Genomic DNA, 25,350 nt, shown 5'->3' on the forward strand with positions numbered 1-25,350 from the left:
TCAATCTCTGCTACAAAATGTTTGTCTTGCTTTTTAGATTTTAATCGTGTTCAAAGGACAATCCTCTTCCAAAATTTCTAAAACGACGCCAATTAGCGACATTAACATTCCAGATCTGACCATATTGCCAACCGGTCTCATATTCCACCAGCCATTATCACTGCTTCTCATAATGGTTACAAGGGTCTTTTTTCTAACTTTATAAATGTAACATTTTCTCTAAGCCTGAATCTCAATCTACGGTTAGTCACAAAGAGTACTTTAGTAAGTGAAGATTTGTGTAGTTACATAGAAGGCCTCACACAGGATTACAGGGTCGTCCTTACACTATATTCTGCAAGATCAACTGGTCACTTTATCAGGCATTATCAGGAGATCAGCAAAGTTATTCAAGGAGACTCTCAAAAGCGGACGGGATGTTTAACGTTTGTGGAAAGGGTATATTTTGGCGCTATGAAAAGGCAAACTGAAAAGCTAGTCGTGCAGATTTGGGGAAGTTGTAGAAGATTACATCAGGGACTACTGTCTTAAGAAATATTTATAGTTGTAGCTATTGGCTAAACCATCCCTGAAGTCTGTGAATAAAATAATCTATGGGATCATGTACCTGTAATACTAATGTCAGACATGGGAGAGAGAGTGCAGTTACACATTTAATATTTATAATCATTTTTTGGAAATATTGGTCCAGAGATCATCAGGGACGGAAGTGGGGGAAAAAAACCTTTTTGACTGCTGTATTCAACAGCTCGGCACCATAAGGGGGTGCAGCTACTAACATGCAACAGATATGTTTCTATCAAGAAAGAATCAAACTTGATGACTACATTGAATTGCTAAAGCATGTGAAACTTTAAATGTCGTCTTTTACAACAGCGTAAAGCCCAGGGTCCACCAGAGACCTCCCCGTGTGATCACATGACCTCCCCGTGTGATCACATGACCTGTCAAAGCCCCCACCTCCCTGCTGATTTAGTAAATGTTCCGGGAACATTTGGTGACTATTAAAGTGGGAAATGGCCCAGGAGCATCCAAGGCTTGTTTTTGAATCATCTGGAAGCCTTTGCAGATTTCATGCCTGAACATCTGAGGACCAGCAGCCAAATTTACTGCTTTTTATGCAAGGTGGCATGAATCCGTAATAGGCGATGCCAGCTGCCTTATTTTCTATGAAAAAGGGGGGTTATTTGAATGTGATTTTATTTTTTCATAGCTGTGGAAATGGAAATTCAGTGGAAATGGAATCTCAGCTCCTTAATATTAAACACCCTTTAAGTGTATTTAGATAACTGCTTTTTATTAAAATTTAAAATGTAAATGTTAAAGAAGTTGTAGTGATCAGTTAGGATTTATGCCGAGCGTCTTATAGATTTAAACCACACTACCAAATGTGGCTCTCCTGGAGCTGTGAAGTCTGCCGTCGCGTGGTTTATGTATACGCAGCTTATTATGATCCTGTGGTTTATCTGGAACTAAAACAGCGGCAAGTGAGGGTGCAAGTGAATAACAGGATCACAGTCCGTGACGTGCAAAAGCTCAATAATTATGTCATTAGACAGAGCGGAGGGATTTATATTGTGAGCAAAGGTTCCTCATTAGTGTACAGCTGATGTGTCGGAGTTGTCGACTCGGGGACAGTGGCAGTGTTTGGGCTGCACATCACTGACAAGCTTAGCAAGCCTGCTGACTTCCATGCATCACTGGCAATGATGATTAACAGCCTGAGAGGAAGGCAGGGATTAAGCATTCTGTCTTGTTGATCCTTAAAACGTTACATCACGATACAGTGATCACGCTGATAATAGAACAATACTAATTCATTGTTAAGCTTCATTGTAAGTCAAGAAACTATATTATAATTTACTGCATTATGTGAACATACACATGCAAACAACGGCATAGGATAGAGTTTGATATTGGTGGGGGGACACAACTTTACAATTTAAATAAAGAGGTTTGTTTAAATGGAGGGATTAATGGAGCCAAATTAAATATTAAGTGTCCCCACACTCCTGCATACAAATGTAATTATCTTCCAAAAATGTCACTTTTCAGTGCTACAGGTCAAACTATAGGTCTTTTTAGTAAGCAGACATTATTTTGTTAATAATTATGTTATAATAATAATAAATAATAATAATAATAATAATAACCAGCTCAAAACTCTAATTATTGGATAACAAAACTCAGGTTAAGTAAAATTACCTTTGCTCTCTACTGCAAAGACATTTCTTGCATAGGACTCGTGTCGTGCGCGAATGTCCACGTGTCATAATTAGGTTTTCGCTCTTCAGGAATATACACTCTGTCTTTGTGACGCATCCTCTTCCTGTCCTTGAACAGCACAAACAGTTCTAAGCTAAATTAACCAGTCGAGTGTTTATAAGCTGACAGTTTGATCTGAAAATTACCTCTATATGCAATAAAATGTCATTAATAAAATGATTTATGCTCTATGCATGTAGTCGATGCTGATGCTGGGAAAACTACGTAATATGTAACCTTAATTCACACCGTCATATGAATTGCTGTGGTAACAAGTAATCATGATTAGGAAAAATGTACAACACGAGAAAACTAATGCAGTTGAAGGTTGCTGTACTACTCATTACGCTTGATATCTACAGTAATTGCTACCGTACCAATATACAGTCTAATAAATGCATAATGTGTCAAGAGCTTCAAGGTGTGATCATATGTGTTTTGTATAAGAAATGTCTTTTAAGGGTCCATGTAATGCAAACAAATGGCGGCGTGGGAAAGACGTCGATTATCACTGTGTAACTTCAGTATATCTAATCAGGAGTAATTCATATTCGTAGTATATCCGTTACGCAAGCTGACTTTTAAACGGGGTCCAGGTCGAAGAGTTATTCAGGCACTTAAGCTGAACTATTTCAGTCAACATCCAGTACTGTACAGGGGAAAGTATAATGATGTCAATAGTGAATCTAGGTTAAGGTTAAACCGTCTTCTAGGCCTATATTATGCATTATACAATATGTGATTAAATGTTAAGTCGGTAATCTTTTAAACGCGCGTCTCATGATGTTGTTCAGTTTTATTACTGTATATTATCCTGCAATTATCATCATGATTGTCGCTGTCATTGTTTCAAATCAATTGTTTTACTTTAGTGCTTCAGTAATATCTCTAATTCAATTGTAATTTTAAATACTAAAATATCTGAAAGACAGTTACACGCACATGACGCATTACATATAATGAATGTATGCAGCTACACTGGCAACTTAATTGACTTTTGCCGTTGAATAGATGGGTGACTTATTTAAAGAGCAGTGTTGCGAACTATTTTCAATGGAAAGTAGCTAAAGTCTGCTCAAAGTCGTCAAATGTCGCTAGATGACGTCATGCGTATATTTGCATATTGATGACGTAATTACGTCGTATTTGCATTCTGCGTGTTTTCCATAATCCTTCCTCGCGTGTCCAATACAAAATCGTTATCAATTGCGTTACATATTTTCTGCCAGACAACACAAGGGAACTTAACCAGCAGTTACATCCTCTGCAATGAAATAATAAGAAAAAATAGGAAGAAACGGTCAAATTAAATAGTTTTATTTCAAGCAAAGGAGAAGCAGGTAAGTGATTGGTCCGTGGCAACACCGTTTGCACATGCGCAGCTCATTCACATCTATGTCACGGGAATTTGCTGCTCCTTTCAGCCGGAGCTAGCGCTCACTGATCAGGGCAGACACAGGGAGACGAGTAACTGTACCGGGAAAGGAAGACCTCGCGCTTACAGGACAGTACTGGCGACATTTGGAAAGTTGCTAAGGTTTGTCCAAAAGTCGCTAGATTTGTCGCTAGGCGCTTTTTTGGAAGAAAAAGTCAAGGGGGTCTGAAAAGTCGCTAAATCTAGCGACAAAGTCGCTAAGTTGGCAACACTGACTGGACCTGCCGTTTTGCAAGCGATTTCTTGCCATTTCCGAACAAAACGTTCAGCAGCAGCATCTTACGAACTGCCGCCACCAACGAAAGTATGGTGGGAAATATTTAAGGCCAATTTATACAATACTACTGATCCCCCTCCCGCCCCAAAATACATTCATAGCTTCCCGATGTCCAGGGACGGATTATGGGTTGTGTGGGCCCCTGGGCAAAACGTTCGCGAGGGCCCCCCCCCCATCACCACCACCACAATTCAAGGGCCCTTGGCAGCCAAACCCCCCTAACTATAAGGTCAGGGGCCCTTGTAGGCAGAAGATCAAAGAATGTAGGCCCTCTAAAATAGACAAACGAAAATACATTGTTGATAAGCGTTGCAAATTGTTTTGGGCTAGGGGCCCCACGGGCCCCCTGCACCCCAAGGGCCCCTGGGCAGCTGGCCCGGTCCGTAATCCGTCCCTGCCGATGTCAGTGGAAGGTGTACATGATGTTGCTCCCGGCTGTGTAGCAATACCATGTAACGCAGCGTGAACACCGGCCAAAACTGCACGTTCTATGGCCTCTAAGTGAGCGAAATTCGCCATGTTGTCCCGCATCAGCCCTAACCTGCGCTCTCGTCGGTACCGCCCATTTTACGTAAAAGGCGTGGCTAATTTGCATACGTTCTCAACATTTAGAGTCTACATTTATATTTACATTTAAGTTTTATATTTAACATTTATATTTATATTTACATTTAATATTTATATATAGACAAACCATTTATATTTACATATGATGAACAATTTTGAACATAATTTACACAGCAAAAATACCTGATGATCCAAAATACCATTGACTTCTAGCTAAATGTCAGAAAATTGCACTAAATGTTGAAAAAGTGGCAAGTACAAAAATAGTTTGCTACCTTTTACAAACGGCGCCCCATATATTTATCTGTAATAATACATCACACCGGTAACACTAACAGCTGGTCAGAACACGACGCCGAACCTCGGCACCGACAAAGGAAATACATGAATCATTAGACTATGGAGGCCATTCTAAATTTTTAGCCAAGAACTTCACCCCCACACATGTAACTGTAGCGGCATGAGGCCACTCGATCTTCAAAAGTATGCTAAATGATCTAGACAACACATTAAACGAAGTCGCCAAGAACCAAACGCCAGAAGCATTGCTGCACGGCTTCACTACGGCGATCTCCGGTCTGAGCACTGGGGTCTATTATTCAATCCATGAATGAAATATTTGACTCTTAAAAGAATCCAATAGAAGATACCCTCACGCATACTATGGCCCCTGCCAACATAGCCTCCGCAGGAATTTTGCACTAATTGAGGCACTGCAAAACCTACTTTTTAAATATTCACAGCAAGTCTCCTTCGTATACTACGAAGGGGGTTTAACCCAATCAGACTTGGTCACTTTGACACTCAGACACAGCCCTGCCCTCCTCCCTCCGCCACATCGCGTGGCCAATGGGGATAAAAGAGCCCCCGACTCGCGAGGATTCTGACGCCGTGCCGAGCTGCGAGGGAGCGGCGCGCCGTTGCGAGAAATATGCTGATACTTTTTAAGTTCACCCGGAGTGCATGACCGAAACATAGCGGTCTACAAACATTGCAGACTGCAGGTTTCCTCTTTTTTTCGTCCTGGGATTGCTGATAAAATGCAGCCATGTACCTCGTGCCGCAGATGCGCTTTTGATAACATTCAAGACGGACTCGAGATTGTTCACAAGATAGATTGTAATTAACACACACTTCCGTGTATGTTTCTTTATCATCCTTTATTTTTTTTCCTTTGGGGAATGTACAATACTACTTGGAAGATACGCGGGAGGACCCGTTTCTAGATGCGCTTCCAGTGCATTTTATGGGTTTTTGTGGGGGGGGGGGGTTGTGTCACTCTGCGTGCTTCTGCATTACGGACAACTGAGTATTTTCCTCCCTTAGATCACTGAGCGGCGTCAGCACGGACACGCACTGATTTACTGCATTTGATTCAGCGCAGATGTATTACTTGCCTGTGATGTTTCCAAACTTCACCGATAGCGATCTAAATCCAGAAAGCTTTAAAAAGCAGGTAATGTGTGTGTGTCTGTGCCTGTGAGCATCTGTGACAGAATGTGTGCGCAAAAAAATCATCATTCAAGCGTGATTAAAACGCAAGTGAAATTGGATAGTGTGTATATATAGCCTACATATGTTTTACTCGGACACCTTGGTATTGTGTTAGAATGTGCTGGTATCTGGAATAAGGCTGAACACTTAACGTCAAGTTTCTATTTCTTGACTAAATAAAGGACACTTTTAAAAAGGTATTATTGGAAACAGCGTGGGAAAAATGTTTTACGCGGTGAAGGACACGGAAATCTTTTCGAAAAATACTTGAAATGCGGGTTTTAAAACATCTGGTGTCAATGCAGGCGCATTTTGACGGTGTCTCGTGCTTGCAGGAGGGTGCGCACAAAGTTTCGGAAGAATGAAGAGATTCGGGGGGAAGGATGAGCTGCCGGGGCTTCGCTTCTGAACCGGCGCCGCCGATGTGTCTATGGCGCTGCGTCACGCTCAGCCTCCACTGCTGGCTTTTCGCCGCCGCCGCTCCCAGCGACGCCGGGCCCCTGGGGTGGCTCCTCTCCGATAAGGGGCCCTTTCATCACTCTCAGCAATTCACGGAGTTCGTGGAGCGCTACCACCAGGGTTACACCACTAAGTACAAGATTTACAGGTGACATTGCATTGCTGCGCAAGGAGACCGTTATAAGTGTGTTTCCTTTTCCATTAATAATCATATACACAGTTTTGTTTATCAAATTATGGTTTATGCATGTATTAGTCAAAATTTAGACCTATTAACAGGAGACATTAGTGACAGGATTGCAGCGGTCTGGTTCCAGTGGACGTTTTGCATAGCTGGTCTTGTCTTTACAATAGCAGTGCTGTTATCTGTCAGATTAGTTCATACGAGTTGGGGGGCTACTGAATCAGATCTACTGGCCTCATCTGGAATTTCCACTTGGGAAGCATATAGTGAGTGGCTGATCTGGCGTTAGTAATATTTGGTTTTAAAATGATACAATTTTTCTAAAGCACCGCCCCCCAGTTTTTCCCCTAAAGATAACAACTGCATGGTTCGTGCATCCGGAAAAAAGTTGATGCTAATTGATTTGAGTTTGGCTGACCCGCGTTTTGGCAGCCAGTCTTCTCGGCATTTCCAGGCACAGATGGATGTGAAGCATTTGGGTTATACAGACCTCCTGTAGGTCCCCGAATATTTTCAGATGTTCCATTGGCCCTTTTTTGTTAGGAGTTACGGCGTGTTTATTTACAATTGCTACACAATGCCTTATCGCCCCCTACCGGTAAGAGCAGGAATGCTTCGCCCTAATCCAATTGTTCAGATACAGTAGTTATTTTCTTTCTCTCGTCTCATTAAAAATTGACTACGTAAACTCTCATTAAAACAGCGGTTTATTGGCTAGCACTTCAGGTATATAGCGTTTCAGAGAATGGGTCACTTAAAATACTTTGCTTTTAATTACTCTTATCGTATGAATACACGTTTTATATATTTTTTTCACATGCTGCCTTGTTTCTTGTTTAACTTTAGACTTTTACACATATGGATAAATGTTATTAAAACTCTGCAGGTTGAGCAGTGCAGTGAAGGCAACAGCATCTGGTGGGGGGGTTCCACAAAGCATGATTTCTCAGTCGGGTTAACTTAACCCTCTGGAGTCTGAGGTCTCTCAGCCACTGTCGGGGTAGTCTGACATGCCTTGGCAATTTAAAACATTTCACCTATCTATAAAACATTTATTTAAAGTGTTACATGTGCTGTTCAGCACAAACTCTGCACCAATACTCTGAGACCACTTGGACGGAATGATCATGCAGTACGAGTTTCTGTAAGGAGCATTCCTATTGGGCAGTCATGACCTATTAAATTAACCCAGCTAACCGGGTTCCTTCGTGGAGCACCTCCCCCTCCCCCGGCTTCATCACCTCTTAAGCCACAGTGGTTGTCAAGTAATGGACACCTTAACTCCTTGATTCTAATGTATTCCTCTGGCTGAAAGCCCGTCTTCGACAGGTGTGAAATATGGAGATGAGCAGGTTGTATCATTGCTTATCAAACCTTACCCTCAAGCATTATGCTAGCTGCGGCATCTTTAACTTAATGAATGTAAATAAGACGGCTAAATGCAGCGATTTAAATAACACAGGAATACATGCATCAGTGTTTTTTTTTACTTGCAGTTTTGTATACATATATTTGTGAAAACTGAGTTTGCTTTGTACTCCCGTTAAAAATCCTTCCATTAATTAGGCTGCTTTACTTGGCTTGTTCATTGAAGGATAATATTCTGTCATTTCAATATAGCATAAAGTCAGTTGATATACTTAGAGTACACTATAAGCATAGAGTATACTATATGTAATATACATTTTCTATGTAATATACTCTACTATACTTCTAGTGTACTATATGTCTATCTGATTTTTATATTTGGCTGATTTCACTTCAGATGAATGTATTTAGCATTCTCTGCTATGGGAGTTTGTCTCGCAGAAACACACCTCTGCATGTGAATAATAGTAATTGTGTCAGAGTCTGTGACAATTTTAATAGAATATAATAACCATTTCTAAGTTTTTATATGAAGTGTTTCATTTTCGGTGTGTAGTTTGTGTGAGATGATGATGATGATGATGATGAATGTTTAAAAATATCTCATTTGAGATCCATTCATCCAGTGGAGGGTCGATTTGGGGTGGGGGCTTGAGTCTGTCCCAGGTCACGCAGGACACTAGGTGGGGGAACACCCTGGATGAGGTGCCGGACGGAAATGCCAAAGCAGGCTTGCCTGGCTAAAGAAAACGGCCACAGCAAACTGTGAAATAATGTTTTCAGTACTCAGTGCACATTGCAAGCCCCTCACCCCTCCCATAGACTCAGTATAATCATTTGGGCTATTTTATTTATTTAGCATCAGGGGTGGCATGGTGGTGCAGTGGTTAGCACTGTGTGGGGCAGCATGGTGGTGCAGTGGTTAGCACTGTTGCCTCACACCTCTGGGACCCGGGTTCGAGTCTCCACCTGAGTTACATGTGTGTGGAGTTTGCATGTTCTACCCATGTCGTCGTGGGGTTTCCTCTGGGTACTCCGGGTTCCCCCCACAAGCCATAGCCATGCTGAGGCTGATTGGACTTGCTAAACTGCCCGTAGGAGTGCATGTGTGAGTGAATGGTGTATCAGTTAATGACACCCATCTACCGACATGCATCACCTGAACTTCAGGATAATTTTTCCTGCCGTATGTGCTGATCAGTCTCCCTGTCACTGACCACTCTTTACTCAACTGAAAATACCCCGGTATCGTTAGTGTAAATGAACAACTTTAACCGTTAATAAAACTGCCTTTTTCATATTTATTCAGCTCTGTCAAATGTCAGTGCTTTAACAAGCCGGTAAAGACTGGATGCCACAGATTAATCAGAATGAACTTTGAAGTAGTTAGAACTGTCATCTGGAGATCTACAAAGTTCATTGGGATTGAATTTAAGTAATTAGTCTGAGATTCCCATGCAGAGATCAGTCTCCCTGGCCAAGGCCAAGTGAGAACTAATAATAAATGACATCTGACATCTGAATCATAGGACGATGTCTGGGCAGGAGGTGCGGAGGTTCTCACAGGAAGTGATGTATACGTATGTGAAGGAATTGCAACTGTTTTATTGGTCCATTGCTACCTCTTATTTGATTTGTTGAAAATATGCTGTGTTTAATTATAGTCAGTGGCAGTAAGACCTTATGAAAAGAATTTAGTGTAAGAGACTGAACATAAACATAGAAAATGTGGAGTAAATCTGGATTGTTACTCATTTCTAAGAAAAGCAACGAATATGAACTAAAATACTTGGTTGAAGAAGCATTGTTCTTTGTCATGCTGCCTTCTCCGCAATGCTTGATACCTTTCGATGCTAATTTGAATTTTCACTATAACTAAACTTTAGAAACTTATGCAAATCATAAAGTTTAATGAAGACTTTGATCGCATGCGATTCATTGGCGTTTTCCTTTGAAATGCCCTTTCCGAATCATCATAAAGACCAACATCTCCTAGATTTATTCCTATGTAAATATTCAAATCATTCCTTACTTTTTAATACAAATTCCTGCTCTGACTGTGTTGCCCAGGTGCCAGTTAGAAGCTTGTTGGGTAGTTTTTCACAAAGCCCCCCCCCCCCCATTCAGTGCAGGGGGCCATGGTTCTGACACACCATGCAATCCATAAATGCCCATCCAGTTTTGCCACGAGACACAAAGTCAATCATGGGTAAGATTCCTTTTCACACCTCTGCCACCAGTGCCTGTAATTGTCCCCATTATGTAGATGAACTGACATAAAACAAGGCATAATTAGTTGATTGTTCAATTATTATTATTATTTTTTTTTTAGAATGGTTTTCATTGGGGTAATTTGATCGACGGCATGGGGCAGAGGAGTTAACTGCATTCAATTTTCCTGATAATTTGTCAGAGCTTTGTTTACAGAACAACCACAACAGAATTACTGCAGAGGAGATTATGTACAGATACAAACAAGTGTGACTTTGTTCAAGTCATCATAAAGCAATTTGGAAAAATATACTGGATACTTTTCTGTCTAAGTAATACTATAGTAAAACTGACAAATCTTAACCAGTATTGCAGCCGATTGATAAACTGGGCAAAATGCATAATTAAAAGATCTTTAAGATCACAATAGTGTATCATTGACAGTGTTGTAAGAACAATTATAATGCAAATCGTAGCATAGAGCAGTCGGAAATACATGTAGTTAATGTTAGTGAACTGCAATATTGCAGTTTGAAACTGAACATTGAAGTGTTTTTGGTTTCATCGGTACTAGTTGGTGAAAACTACTGCTAAAGTCTTGCTGTTACCGCTGTGAAGTACAGTGTGTACCAAAGACGGGCAAAAAAATGACAAATTAACAGGACACCTAAAAGTATTCACATTCATAGCTGGCAGCAGATGACTCGTGTCTGCCTCGTTAGATCTTTTTATTGCGTTCACAGGAGAGGACGGCTGATGTAATGCATGCTGTGTACTTTCCAGGGAGTTTGGACGTTGGAAGGTCAACAGCTTGGCACTAGAGAGGCTGGACAACAATGGCTTCGTCCTCCCCCTTGACCCTGAGTTTATGCAGAGTGTCCGATTGCTTGGGAGAAGACCTAGCCTCAGGAAGATCACGGAGAATATCATCAAAAAATACGGCACTCATTTTCTGCTCTCTGCTACACTTGGAGGTAAAAAAAGAAGGAAAAAAAACTATAAACTGATGGATTATTTTGTAAAAAAAAAAATCTTTGATCTTTTTAAAACGTGAAAATATACTGCAATGTCTACCTGTGTTGTCAAGTATTTGTTTTGGTTTGTTCCATTTTTGCAGTAGGATGTTTATTTTTGCGTGATGGCTTCATGATTGCCCTCCTCCTGACATTTAGCAAGCAAAATAACCCTCAGTAATGCAGTTCCCCGGTCTCACACTTCATGCACCGATGTGCTGCACTTTGGCCGCTCAGGTGAGGAGTCACTGACCATATTCGTGGATAAGAGGAAGCTGGGGCGGATGACGGACGTCGGGGACCCCAACAGCACAACGGTGACCCTGGAAGCTCTGCACCAACTAGCAGCCTCATACTTCACAGATAGGGAGAGCACATTGAGGAAGCTGCACCACCTGCAAATAGCCTCCACTGCCATCAAGGTAACATGAGATTTCTCAGTCTATATTTCTTATAGCAACCCGCCATATTTAATGTAAGTCAGCAACTAGCACAGGGGTTGAGAAGTGAACTTAAGGGAAGTAAAGTTTTAAGATGTTTTTTAAAAGTCAAATTTAAAAAAGACCATTGATACTATTTGAGTAATATTAAGTAATGAATGTTAAATGGTACAGTAGAATTCTTTTGGCTTGGCTTGCATTTTCGTAGAGGCTTAATTACTTGGGTCTGGCTTTCCCCTTTGTAGTGAGCCGATTTTCTTTGTGCTGGTGTAAGTTTGACGAGGGCTGAAAGCTGGGAATCTGTCGGAAAAATATTCAGAAAATATCCAAGTTTCTCACTCCTGTGTTTTTCAAGCGAAATGGAACGGCGACGTTTCAGCCCGCAGGAGATATCTCGGCACGACAGTTTCCTCCTGTTTAAAAGGAATTAATCAGGATGACTATACTTGAGTACAATTATTTGTTCGCAAACATTAATGGCACTAACAAGACAGATTTTTCTCCCATTTCTGACAAAAACTGAGGCAAAGCTTCTAGCATGAAAAAAAAAATCCTAAACACTTCTAAAAGCATTATGTGAAAATGGAAGATTATGACCATTTAAAGACATTAATGGATACTGTTGGCTGTGCTCAACAGACATGCATATAAATAAATAGATGTTCAGATGAAATAGCCAAACTCGGACAGCTGTACCACGTTCATAAACGTAATCATTCTCAGAGTAGCCTCACTCTCACCGGTGACTAAAACAATTACCGATAGCAGAAAAGGACCTTCGGTTCACCCAGTAAGTTTTTTTTACACAGAATGGACAGCTCTTCATAAAGCATCATAACTGGGATTTACAGCTACACTTTTATAGTGGCTGATTTCTATTATTTACTGCAGTTATAACTCAAAACTACAATGAACTGGAGAATGGTTCGGAATAAGCTAGCATGGGGCGGGCTAATTAAATTTATTAATGAAAGTAAACAAAGAAATCAGCTGGTGATTATGATAATGTTACATTATATTTGCAATGCAAATACAAATCTGAATTGGACAGAACGCATTTGTATGCTTAATGTCTTTAATTATGCCTGAAGAGGTGAATGTAGCCATGACCGAAGAGGGTATCTGCAATTAATATTTGCATTTATCTTTTTTTTTTTTTTGTCATTAATTTTATTTGTCTTCCTTTACTCCTGCGTAGAATTGGAGCTCCTCCGTGTGTTTCTGGGCTCTGGGGCTGTGCTGATGTGTAGACATCATTCTCTCCCTTTTAGCTGGTCGGGTCTTCACGTCCCCAGGGATTTATCTGCAGACATAGTGGGGCCACCAGGCCTGATATTTATGCTGCGAGGTTAATAGTTTAAATGAATGAGCACTTAACGTTTCCGTCGAAGCTAAAAGGCAAAATAATAAAGTGGTGCTGAGGGAATTTAGCCATCGTGCTATTTTGGCACAGATTTCCTGCTTTGTTTGTCGTGTCCTTTCCACCCACTGTGGTTTACACTGGCTCAGTACTCGCATCTTCCCATGCACACGTTATTTTTTTACTTAGGAAACCCGTATTTTGTCTCCTCTTGCCGTCAGGCTGCCCTTGATGCTGTAATTTGTATGTTTGATAGCATGTCCATCATAGCTACTTTCCTGTCAGTGCAGTGACATCAATCTTATGCTGTAGCTGTAGCACATCGTCATTATGCACAACTGGAATTGCACTAATGCCTTACACTTTTATAACAACTCTGTTATAAACTACAGAAGGGACATTTAAACGGTAGATTCTTTCTTTTTCTTCCTGCAAATGCCTTAAGCAAGACTTAAAAAGGAGGGCTGGGTAACAAGGAGTATTTTACAGCTGGCATAGCTTATAGGCGACAGAGTCATTCTGGCTGACTGTCTACACAGACTACAATAACAAAGATCTTAAAAGCTACATTGATCTTGATATTTTCATTAATTTCATGAGAACTGAGGATCAGTCTCATTTTTCTCTCTGCTCGGATCCATGAGGGTGACTGCTTTAAATAAGAATATATGGGTTGGATTTTGGTGATGACTCACACCTAATTGTTGTTGATGTCTCGTTGACAATGGCATTTTCCAAGTAGGCAGGATTTTCGACTGGGCAGATTGCCATTGTCGGTGTTTGGTGTTTTTGTGGGTCATCAGCCAAGCATTTTGTGCTCAAGCTGTGAGGAAGTAAAGCTTGACGAATTCCTTCCCCTTCGCGTTCCGACGTCGCCGGGGGGGAGATCCTGCAAAGCGAATTCAGGGGTGAGTCGCCGGATCAGGCAGAAAGGAATTTCTCAGCCAGCGCACAAGACAAATCTCATATGGAGTGTAACGAAGATTAATTTACGGAGCTGGGATGACGCTGGATGTCGCAACTGCGGTTTAATTCCCTTAATCGTCTCCTGCCGGTTTTAGCACGGCTTGGCGTAAGATGACGGGCCGTGGATGTGTCTGGGTGCCGTGAAGTCAGATGGGATCTTTGCCCCCCCCAATGATGGAACTCATGGGGTGACTAGGAGGGCCCCCATCTTGCCTAAATTTGACTGCATACTGCCCCCAGATGCTCCCCCTTTTTCATTGGCTCTCAGTGATGTCGTCCACAGAACACGAAACGCAGTTCTCTCTGATGCACGTGATGCATCTATATTTGCATGAAGGAAGCCTCACCTCCACCTATTTAATTCTCTCCTCTCCAGCACCCCCTCCCCTGAGAGAATTCCAGAGCCTGCACTGTGCCACATATGCAGGCATTTTATTGATGATATAAAGGACGACACAAAGGTCTGACCCGGTTTTACTTGCCCAAACACCGCGTCCTCCTGGTGTCCTTATGCCCGCCGTCCGTTTCATAGTAAAAGCCCAATAAAGTCGCTTCTCTGCCCATCTGCTTGCCATCCCAGTGAAAGCGTCTCCTACATTATCTATCTTTCATTATCTCACACATTTATATTCCTGTTGGAGGGTGTGGCTGTCACGCATAACACAATGTGAGGAAAATGAAATGATACAGTAGATATTTGACCAATATACTGGGAATATATATCTTGATATTGGAAGAGTGGCCCATTGGTTCAGCTGGTCTAATACTGGCTTTGTAGCTCCAGTGCTGCGGGTTTGTACCTCCAGTGCTGCGGGTTTGATCTCTGCCTTGGTTTTGTGTCTGCAGGTTGCATCTTCTGCCATTTGCATGTGCTTCCTTCTACAGTCCAAGGACAGTTTCTTTAGGTGAATCCTGTGTGTCCGGTTATATGGGCTGGCATCCTACCCACGGTGCGCGCTGCTGTGTGCCTGGATCGCCAGCAAATTCTAGGGAAAATAAACTGGTAAATAATCCGATATGTTAGTAAAACCAAGTTTTTTCTTAGAATCCAGAATTGTACAGAATATACAGTAAGTAGTTTTGTTCTGGAAGCACATTAATTACTTGTATGATTGCAGTTGCAATTATAGAATTACAGTATAAGCTCATTACAGAAACTCATTTTATCCATCAGTGTTGGAATGAGATGCAGCTCTGTTGCCTTTATATTGCTTCAGTTATAGGCTTTAGTCATTGATGGATAGCGGTTGTTAACGAATCACTGTATAAAATCCAGTTAATTTCAGTTCACTGCATTCACTTTCATATATAACCTAGACCACACAGGCCGTAAAGTTAAAGTGGGAGAGTGACTTGCTTTCCCCCTGAGAAAAGGTGCTGCTGACCCACATACTGTGTAATAATCATGCTGGAATATTAATGATGTGCCAATTTTTGTTATTTTAGCATCTGATGAAATTTGATGCAAATGAAATTACTGGTCTCATCAAATATAAAACCACATCAAGTGTCAGGTGTTAGACTGAAATTTTCTGTGAATATATATCCAAAAAATTTATATATATCTATAGCAAATTGCAGCCTGTTTCTTCTCTTTCTCATTACTGAAGGGCTCCTTCCTTCCTTTATGGGCTTCAGTCCTGCTTCTAGGAGCCTGATACACACTGTCCTATCAGTGCACCTCACACCTGCACTTAATGTTTCCCATTCCTTCTGAAGGTCACTTGATGACATCCTCTGATGCATGAGATTCATGGTTTGTGGTCACTCCTAGTGTCTCCTACTTCACCTTATTCTTGTGTCCTGCTGTCTTAGAAACTTTGAATCTGGATGCAACCTGCTGCTCAGCGTCGCCAACAGCCAGCAGAACCACTATTTATAGCCAGGCTTTAACAAAGCAGAGTGATCCACAGCTCTATACACAAAATAAGTCAATAGGATTAACTAAAAGGAATATGGCCATGTTTAATTATAAACATTGACTCCTACTTATTATGCATGCTCGTACACTACGTATGTACTTGAAGATGTACGTATTGCGCAGCAAACTAAGATGGTCACATTGCAATTCAAAGAAATTTTAAGCCGATGCACTTAAATTATTTGGTCAGCTTCTGCTTTTAACATGTTCTGTGTCACGCATTAACCCACTGATCACTGCAGTTACTTGGGCACCCTTATAAAAGGACAGTCACTACCCACAAGTGAGGTTGCCTTGGTTACCCTCAATTTCGCTGCCATTTAGACACAATCTGAAGGGGGTGTAGAAGAATACAGACAAACGCATAAATGGATGGATGGTTGAAGAAATTACTTTTTTTTTGTACATTATGAATGGGTGTTTTACGTAAGTGTTGCTTTTTCTGTTCTTAAGAATGACCTTAAAGTTTATGTCAAAGAGAGAACTTTTCTGCATGCATAGCAACTGTCGCTTCTTTGTTGGAAAACACGGGCCGTCATTAATCTACAATATATGGTGATGTGGACACTCTTATTAGTGCTATGGGACAGTGTTAAAGGAAGCCAGTGTGGCATGCGGGATCGTCTGTAAGTGACAGGGCAGTGATATATTTGCCCCAGGGCTGCCAGTCTGTCTTTGGATAAGCCAGAGGAGCCTTGATTTACAGTAGGGTTAAATCACGATTTTGTCAGGAATGATTGAGCCTTGGTTGTGATCATACCAGCGTACCGCTGAACAGAGAACAAAGACGCCGTCCCGACTCGGTTTGTCAGCATGTTGTCAGACGCGCGCTGATTCACGCGCCAGACGCCTTTGATCCCTTCGGAGGCGCAGTGTTTCGGGGCTGTTCCTCTGCTCTGCTGCCGTCATGACGGATGGTAGCGGTAGCTGAACGGAATGCACCGCGAAAGTATAGCGCTCTGGACTCCTGTCGTTTTTTTTTTTTTTTTTGTACCGTCGCTGAATGTGACACGTTGCGATCAGCCGATCTCATTACCACACCGGGCTGTTTTGCTGCTACTGTATGTTGTTAGTTTATGGGGTCATCAAGAGAACCTGTGATTCCCTTTACCGCTAAAGCTACTGCAGAGAAGCCCGCTGCCTGTTTTTCAGTCATTTCGAAGCTCGCTTTTGCGTGTACAGTAAGTGTGCATATATATAAATGTGATATATAATTCATTACATAATGAAGTTCAACATTAGCCCTACAGGATATATAGGGGAAAAAAAGTTTGATTTGTACAGGAAACGAATCATTCTCCAAGATGAGTTAAGATTCAGCTTGTAGATGTCTTTATATTTTATGCAGGAAAGTTAATTGGCAATTTTCACTGGTAATTATAGATAATAGATAATTAAACAAAGAAATACTTTTGTATTGCTGGGTTGGAGTTATTTAAAAGAGTTTCTTAAAAATATTCCAGAAATATCTCAGTGTAAATTGTGGAATTTGTTTAGAGTATGCTGGAAGATTTCTGGGAGGACTGAGTTCTGTCTATACAAGAAGTGTAACAATATACTTCTGGATTTTATAGGAGACAAAACAAAATAATTTTGCAGAAGAGGTAGCAGTTAGCTTAATAATGTTTTATACAGCAACCCGCAAGTAATCTGCATATTTAAAGATCCCATAGGCTTTTCATCAAACTTTTCTCCATCTTCCCTTTAGGTGACTGAAACCAGGACAGGTCCTCTCGGATGCAGTAACTATGACAACCTTGATTCTGTCAGTTCTGTTCTGGTTCAAAGTCCTGAAAACAAGATTTATTTACAAGGTAGACTACGACTAAGCCTGCCTATAATTTCTAATCGATACATTTTCTTATTGTGATTCTCAGTCATTGATAAGTGACGAATGTGATAAAGAAATTAGCTAAGCAGTATTAACGTGAATGACCTCCACTGCCGCTTCTAGAATATTGTATATTCAGATTAACAGATGTGTTAACTCATTTGATGGTGCTACACTAATTTAATGGCAATTAAAGATAGATGCTTATGATTGTTAATGCTGTATTTTTTTTTTTTTCAATAGTCTTGGTTTCATGTTTGTCATCTTTCGTCTCCCGGTAACCATGCACCTGTCCTTCTGTAGGGATGCAGGTAATTCTGCCCGAGTACTTGAGGATCCGCTTCGTGCAGGCGGCCCTTAGCTACGTCGCCTGTAACTCTGAGGGTGAGTTTGTTTGTAGAGAGAATGACTGCTGGTGCCAGTGTAGCCCCGGATCTCCCCAGTGCAACTGCCCCCGGGTGGATATTGGCGCCATGGAGGACAGCCTGCTTCAGCTTCAGGAGGCCGGCGGCACGGCCAGGCGCGAGTTCGAAGAATCCGGTACGGGGCCGTATTTGTGGCGGGGGTCGGGAGACCAAAGAGACCCCGCTAGCGTTAGTGAAACGTTGTAAATGGCCATATAGACAGACAGATGTTATTCGGCCCTGGGGAGCTCTGGTGCTTACAGCAGCAAAGGAGCACAGAGTACGCAGATACAAACCCACAAATCCACAGCCGAAACTGGACAGAACTCACAGTAACATTTTAATTAAGGCAGAAGGTCAGGTCGATTTTGAGCTCCAATTCAAATGCCACCCAGTGCTGAACGCCACCCCGAAATCTCAGCACCAGCTAGGAATGACTGCGCTAATTATAGCAAAAGACGAGGTTGAAGTGTAATCTTGTGTTTCTTTCAATAGAATTGCTTTTGTCTATACGTTAGTTTCTACTAATTACAGGCGCATACCAAGAAAATGAAAAGTGGCACTTAAAGCAGGGAAACAGGCACCGACATTAAAAACAAGTTTTATTTAAGTAAAAACAGAAAAGCAATATAAAGCCACAATGCTTACAATTCAGCCGATATTTACGCTGTTAGTCGCACAACTTACTAATAACAATGGAGGCCATGACTCCCACCCATCACAGATGAATATCGTTTCTGCAAAGTGAATATATGACAAGCGCATGTTTTATTATAATAATTCAGTATAATTTTTAATATATTTTAAACTAACAAAAACAAACAAGTCCTCCACTATTTGACAGCTTAAAAGCTGAGGAAAAGGGAAATTGCCCCACTGCTACCATCAGTCTGCATTATGGGAAAAGGCTGTTTTCAGTCCATTAAACAAATACATAAATTAAGGAGGAATCTGCGTCGAATCAAATTGTCAGCCTAGACAGCTAGGAGTGTCGCCTGGAAGCTGCAAGCGCAGTTTTGTTTCAGGTCTCCCTTTGCATCTGGACTTCTTTAGGTTCTGCATTACTGTCAGTAACCGGCCATTGTTCAGCCGCTGAGCGTAGCCTGACTGAATAGTGTCGTTAGGAGGCTGATAGTTTGTCAACACCAGCATTTACTACTATGTGTAATTTTTAATAAGTATTTGAGAGCCGCCACCCTGCAGTTTCGCTCGCCTACACAGGAAAATAAAAAGCATCTGGTCTCTCTTTGTAGTCTCAGAGTTCACTGTCTGTCTGTCTCCAGGTGACACCACACTGGCTAATGCACTGGTTACAGCAGTTTCTGGGATTTATAGTAACAACGTAACTTTTGATTAAGGAAACAAAATATGACCATTTCAGAGGTAAAATTAATTTCAGTTTCCCCTAAGGTAATCTACCCTTAGGGGTACTATAAGGTAAATGAATGGATGCTGAATGAAAGCTAGATCATTTACAGAGTTGTGAATACTGTAAGTAACATGTAATTCAAATAATAAAATGTTTGAGCATTTTGCCGTTACAATGTAAGCTTATCCCCAGAGCAGCACTGTCTTAGTCAAGATCACTATAAAGTTATACAATTTTGCCATTGCAATGAGAAAATCTCTGAATTTTCAACCTGTTGAAATACTTCATGAAAACTTAGTGTTGCACTAGGGTTAAATTTTCATGTAAATTTTGGATACTGTCAAAACCCTAATTCGATCGCACCTCAAACTAGCAAATAATCATTGTTGATTTTGCAGTGACCGTAAAACTACACTTTCAAACCTAGCAAAAATGTGCTCATAAGTTCAGTCAGCTGTCTGGGCAGGGGTCGAACTATAGTCCTTTACAAAGTCCTCAGCCGGTGTTCATCGCAATTCTTTCCTAGGATCTTTTTTTAGGGTTTGTTTCTAGGTTCAGAAGTCAGTCTGGAACTGATTTTCTTTGCACTGTTATGGTCAGGATGAAGGACTGTCTTGTGTGAGGCTGTTAGTTTTAAGTCAACAGCGCAATTTATTCTTCCAACAGTAATCAGACGCACTCGTATTTCACATCCCCTTTGTGGGACAACTTCACTTGCTTTCTAGCTGTGTCCTTCAGAAATAGACCCGCAAAATCTTTTTGGGTACATACATTAACGCAGTGCTGTTATTTGACAATGGAAGTTTCGCACTAGAATCTCCATGAAAGTAACTTCAGCAAAATCCATTTTTTTCTGGCGCCCCGAGCATCACCCCCAACTGAGTTCTCCCTCCACGTGAATTTCCAGGTGAATTCCAGAATTTTCTGCGGAGGCTGCCAACGTTCTACGCTTTGAACTCGTCTGCCGTCCAGTACTTCTGGAAGATAGACCCTGATGTTCATCAGAGGTACCAGCAGCTGGAGATGAGCACGCAGCAGCTGCTAGGCAAAGCACAAAGAATCACTCGCAAGCTTTTTACTCTCAGCAAGAGGTGCAACACTCAGCCCAAAGTCATCACACTGAAAGGACGGTAAGAAGCGCGTGCACTTCATTTAAGATTTCAGATCTCGGTATAAATGTTGTTTCGCAGTCACTTGGAAAGACCACCTCAAAGAGAACCAAGAATATTTTATTCTATCAACAAATTAAAACATAAAATATGTAACTCGGCTCAGAGTGAAGTATTAAAAAAAAAAAAGTGACATACTTTTAAGCCGTAGTGCAAAATTCTGTTTTAGCTAACGACAGTTTTGACACTGAGAAAAAAACGCGTAGCCCTTTGGGGGGGGGGGGGGGGTGTATTTTAATTACCCCTCAGGAGCCGTTTCCCTCTAAATTATATAATAAAATATTACTATTGAATTCATTGATTATCACACAAAAAAAACAAATCGATCCATCAGTTTACCCATTTTTCTCTGGAAAAACATAACCCTCTTCATTCACCTCTTCACACATTGCAGTACATAATTATGTTTTTATAATATTTGAACAATCATAAATTGATACAAAATGAACATTACTATAATTTGAGCTAGTGTATGTGAAACTTATGATTTACGGTTGTTTCTACGCATAGTTTTGTGACGTATAATTACTCAGACTTTCTGTGATGACTACAAGTATGTGAGAGGTGTGATCTCATATCTTAATGCTATACAGACTCTATTCACAAGATAATACATATGCTGACATTTAAAAGATACAAAGTTTTCCAACGGTTAGTCAACAACAAAGAGACCCAGTTCAACACATGAGTGTATTGCACATGCTTAGACTTGAAACTGATGTAGCATTTATGTTTGTGACCTGAATGCATATTCATTATAAAAACTACAAAATCCGTGTTGTACATCTATATCTGTCTTTACCATCCGTAGTCACACTTCTGGAATATCTTGCCTGCATTTTCAAACACTTGCATAAATTCAGCGCACAGCCAAAATAAACCGGTAATGTCTGTGGGAAAGAAAATGTTCGGTCAAAACAGATGAAGTCTGGGCTACAACTATCTCGATGTTTTCATGAGAAGATGATTATTGTTCTGTGTTTAAAAACAGATGGAACACAGCCTGGCATTTACACTAAAGCTGCTCATTAATTAAATGTTGTCTTTATTTTTAGCATTAACGTGATAACTTGCTTTTAAAAAAACAAAACACTGAAAACAGAATATGCATGTTCATAAACATATTATCATATTATAAACTAGTGGTCAGGTATGACAACAGCAAACATACCGTGAACTACAATAGAAAGCAGACAATAGTAATGTCTCCATATTGACTGAAACCGAAACGGGTAGAGTTTAAAGGCACGTTTTCCCAGGGAATTGTGTGGCCCAATACAACTCATCAGCATTATACATCATATCTTACACCTTTTTAATTTGTTCCTGGAAGATATCGTAAAAAAAAAAAAAAACAGGTGGTTGATGGGAGATGATCACAAGCACATTCTTTGACTTAATTTTCCGCCCTTGGTCCCAGAAAGTGCTGACAGGTGGTTGAGATCTCATCTATTCCCACCCACCTGCTTACTCTCAGGGAGATCATTTCATGAATATTTTCATATTCTGCTGGCATGATTTTGGAAGGCAGGGGACCGTCTTCCTTGCTAGGGAGATCAGACCATATCTGCATGCTTGCGTAACTGATGATAAGCATTTATTTGAAGCTTTCTTATAACTTTTACAATAAAATCTCACAGTGATAATAGAATTATGAAACATGTAAATGCTATCAAACAGCATCAATCTGACAGGCCATTTGCTGCACATATAGGGGTTCTAACTTGTTTCTTAATTATTCCATGTTTACTCCCATTCCAGAAGTATGACGTGGGGATCTCAAACGAGTCTTTCAGCTCCCCAGAGTTATATTTGTTGTGATAAGATTATAGCAATGGGCTCAACCCCCCCCCCCCCCCCAGTGGAGATTCACTGTGTCAAAACTGGAAGGACTGATGAACGTATATTTGGGAAGCACACCCTTATACGAGGCACACAGTTGTGAAATATTGTCACCCTCTATATCTTGTCCAGGATGGGCTGCTGTATATGTGGGTTTTCGCTGGAACTCCTTAATTAAATGACTAATTCGAGGTCTGAATGGCCAAAGAGTCCTCACACCTGGGTTTGAATGGCTGAGCTAAAGGTTACCCCAAAAACCTGCACACACACCGGCCCTTTGTGGATAATATTGCCCACCCCTTACACACACACACACACACACATATAGATTTCTGTGGTGGACTATTTTTTAGGTCCCCACAAAGATATCATCGGTTTACACACAGGTTTGTAATTATAAGGGTTAAGTTGAAATCCAACATGTTTATTAATGTCGACAGAATCATTTGTATATAAAGTTTCCTACCGTGTGTCTGCATGTGACTCTTTTTATCATTGTTGTTATCAGATCTCTCAGCCAGTGGCTGAATTATATCCTGTCCATCATGTACTGCAGTGAGAACAATCAGATTGGGAGCTACATGGAAGAGACGCGCAGTTGCTCCTGCCCGTTCGGACACTCGCCCTGTCAGGGCGTCATCCCATGCATGGTTGGCGATGGCGCCTCCTGCGCCTCATGCACCTCTGAGAACCGTGGCCGGTGTGCCGCCTGTAACTCCGGCTACATGCTCAGTCAGGGAACCTGCAGGCCTGAGGTCCCTGATTCCACGGACCACTACATCAGCTTCGAGACAGACCTGCAGGACCTGGAGCTGAGATACCTGCTGCAGAAGCGGGATGGCCGCATCGCAGTGCACGCCATCTTCATCAGCAACGACGTGAGGATGAACAGCTGGTTTGACCCATCGTGGAGGAAACGGATGTTGCTCACGTTGAAGAGTAACAAGTACAAATCCAACCGGGTGCACATGCTGCTAGGAATATCATTCCAGATCTGCTTCAGTAAGAACAGTAGTCTAGAGCCAGTGCTGTCGGTGTATATCAATCCCTTTGGTGGGAGTCACTCAGAAAGTTGGGTTATGCCCATTGATCAAAATAGCTACCCAGACTGGGAAAGGACGAAGTTAAACACAACTCTCGACTGTTACAACTGGACGTTGACTTTGGGCAACAAATGGAAAACCTTTTTCGAGACGGTTCACCTGTACCTGAGAAGTCGTGTTAAGGTGACATCAGCTCATGAAAACAGCACTGTCTATTTTGAGCCGCTGGACTTCATGGAGACGTCCACAAACCTGGGCTACATGAAAATCAACAGTATGCAAGTGTTTGGCTACAGTGTGAACTTTGACCCGGAAGCAATTCAGGACCTGATTCTACAGCTGGACTATCCGTACACTCAGGGATCTAGGGACTCGGCGCTGCTACAGCTGGCGGAGATCCGAGACCGCGTCAACAGGCTGTCTCCGGCCGGGCCACAAATCCTCGACTTGTTCTCGTGTTTGCTCCGCCATCGGCTGAAGCTGTCCGCCACTGAAGTTGTCCGGATTCTCGCCGCTTTACAAGCTTACAGTGCCAAACAACGAAGTCCTATCGAATATGAAACGACTAAGTTATGTAGCTAATGTGTAAATGTACTAAATAAGACATTTTTGTCAACTTCTAAATCTGACGCTATTGTGGGAAAGCTCATCAGTGCTTTCCGAATGATGTTGGATAATATTGCTATTGTTTTTGGGAAAAAAAAGTAATTGCATAAAGAAATCTGTGATGTGAAAACCACTCTTTGGGGAAAATCATCTTTACTGTTGAATGGCATGTAGATCCCATTGATCATTCACAACTTACAATAACTGAAATATATTTCTGAATAAGAACCCTAACTATTTTCTAGCATGCCACTTCTGTGTTGCTGATTTTTTTCAACATTTTTTTAAAATAATTATTAACCCAGTCCACTGTTAATAAACTCACATGCCTAGAGATCACTGTAGCTACTTGTAATGTTTACTTTGTAGTTTTATGTACACATCTACTAATGTCATTAATTCTGCTTGCTCTTAATATTTCTACCAATATTTGTAACAAAGTAATTTTAAGAAAAAAAAACCTGCTGTAAATAAACAGATGGCAGTAAAGACGCAGTTGTACTGTGCGTGACATTTCTAGAACTTTTGATAAAGTGTGACAAAATATGTGTATATAAATAAACTTATATTTTTACCGGCCAAATATTCCTACAGTGCATGCCCATTTACGTGTCATTAAAAATAGTCATATATATATATATATTTCAGTCTCAAGCTGAATCAGTTGATTTATTACGCAGAAAGCCTTAAAATTGTATGACTGTGTCTAGATGTCGAGCACCAGATAAAATTATATATAAAGACATGGGAAAATGTTTTAATCTGCCTACTGAATTGCATTACAGTAAATAAATGTGTTCTGTAACATTTTGGGATTGTAACATTTTTTTTTCTGAGAAAAGGAACTTCAACAACCTTCAAATCAAGTGGGACTTTGTTGTCATGCAAGCCAAACACAAGCACGCAGTGATATGAGACATTGTTCCCCCAGGACCACTGTGCAACGCAAGACACATAGAGGGGCTGTACTGTATGTACACATTTACCAGGGTGAGGTGCGGTTTGAGTACACGAGTGTAAAGACAGGGGATTGATGTGGACCAGATGACAGTCAGAGGGCAGACAGAATATACGTGAATAGACTATCTGTACAAAGTAATGTTGAATATATATACTTCCTGTACAT

The 25,350-nt window shown here is 41.1% G+C and overlaps 1 protein-coding gene across 3 annotated transcripts; it reads left to right on the forward strand.

The window, feature by feature from the left end:
* The first annotated feature begins 5,449 nt into the window (after positions 1-5,449).
* On the forward strand, positions 5,450-24,719 carry LOC125709286 (BMP/retinoic acid-inducible neural-specific protein 3-like). Of its 3 annotated transcripts, none has more exons than XM_048977579.1 (9): positions 5,450-5,684; positions 5,871-6,000; positions 6,374-6,645; positions 11,044-11,234; positions 11,511-11,695; positions 17,669-17,774; positions 18,095-18,331; positions 20,472-20,694; positions 23,084-24,719. In XM_048977579.1, the coding sequence occupies exons 3-9, from the start codon at positions 6,422-6,424 to the stop codon at positions 24,198-24,200; spliced, it is 2,283 nt and encodes a 760-aa protein (XP_048833536.1). In that variant the 5' UTR covers positions 5,450-5,684; positions 5,871-6,000; positions 6,374-6,421; the 3' UTR covers positions 24,201-24,719. The 3 variants fall into 3 exon arrangements, with proteins under 3 accessions (XP_048833536.1, XP_048833538.1, XP_048833537.1); XM_048977581.1 differs by having other exon boundaries at positions 23,132-24,719; XM_048977580.1 differs by lacking the exon at positions 5,450-5,684 and having other exon boundaries at positions 5,821-6,000.
* Positions 24,720-25,350: the final 631 nt, after the last annotated feature.

Source organism: Brienomyrus brachyistius, chromosome 15 (genome assembly GCF_023856365.1).
Source record: "Brienomyrus brachyistius isolate T26 chromosome 15, BBRACH_0.4, whole genome shotgun sequence".
Taxonomy (NCBI): domain Eukaryota; kingdom Metazoa; phylum Chordata; class Actinopteri; order Osteoglossiformes; family Mormyridae; genus Brienomyrus; species Brienomyrus brachyistius.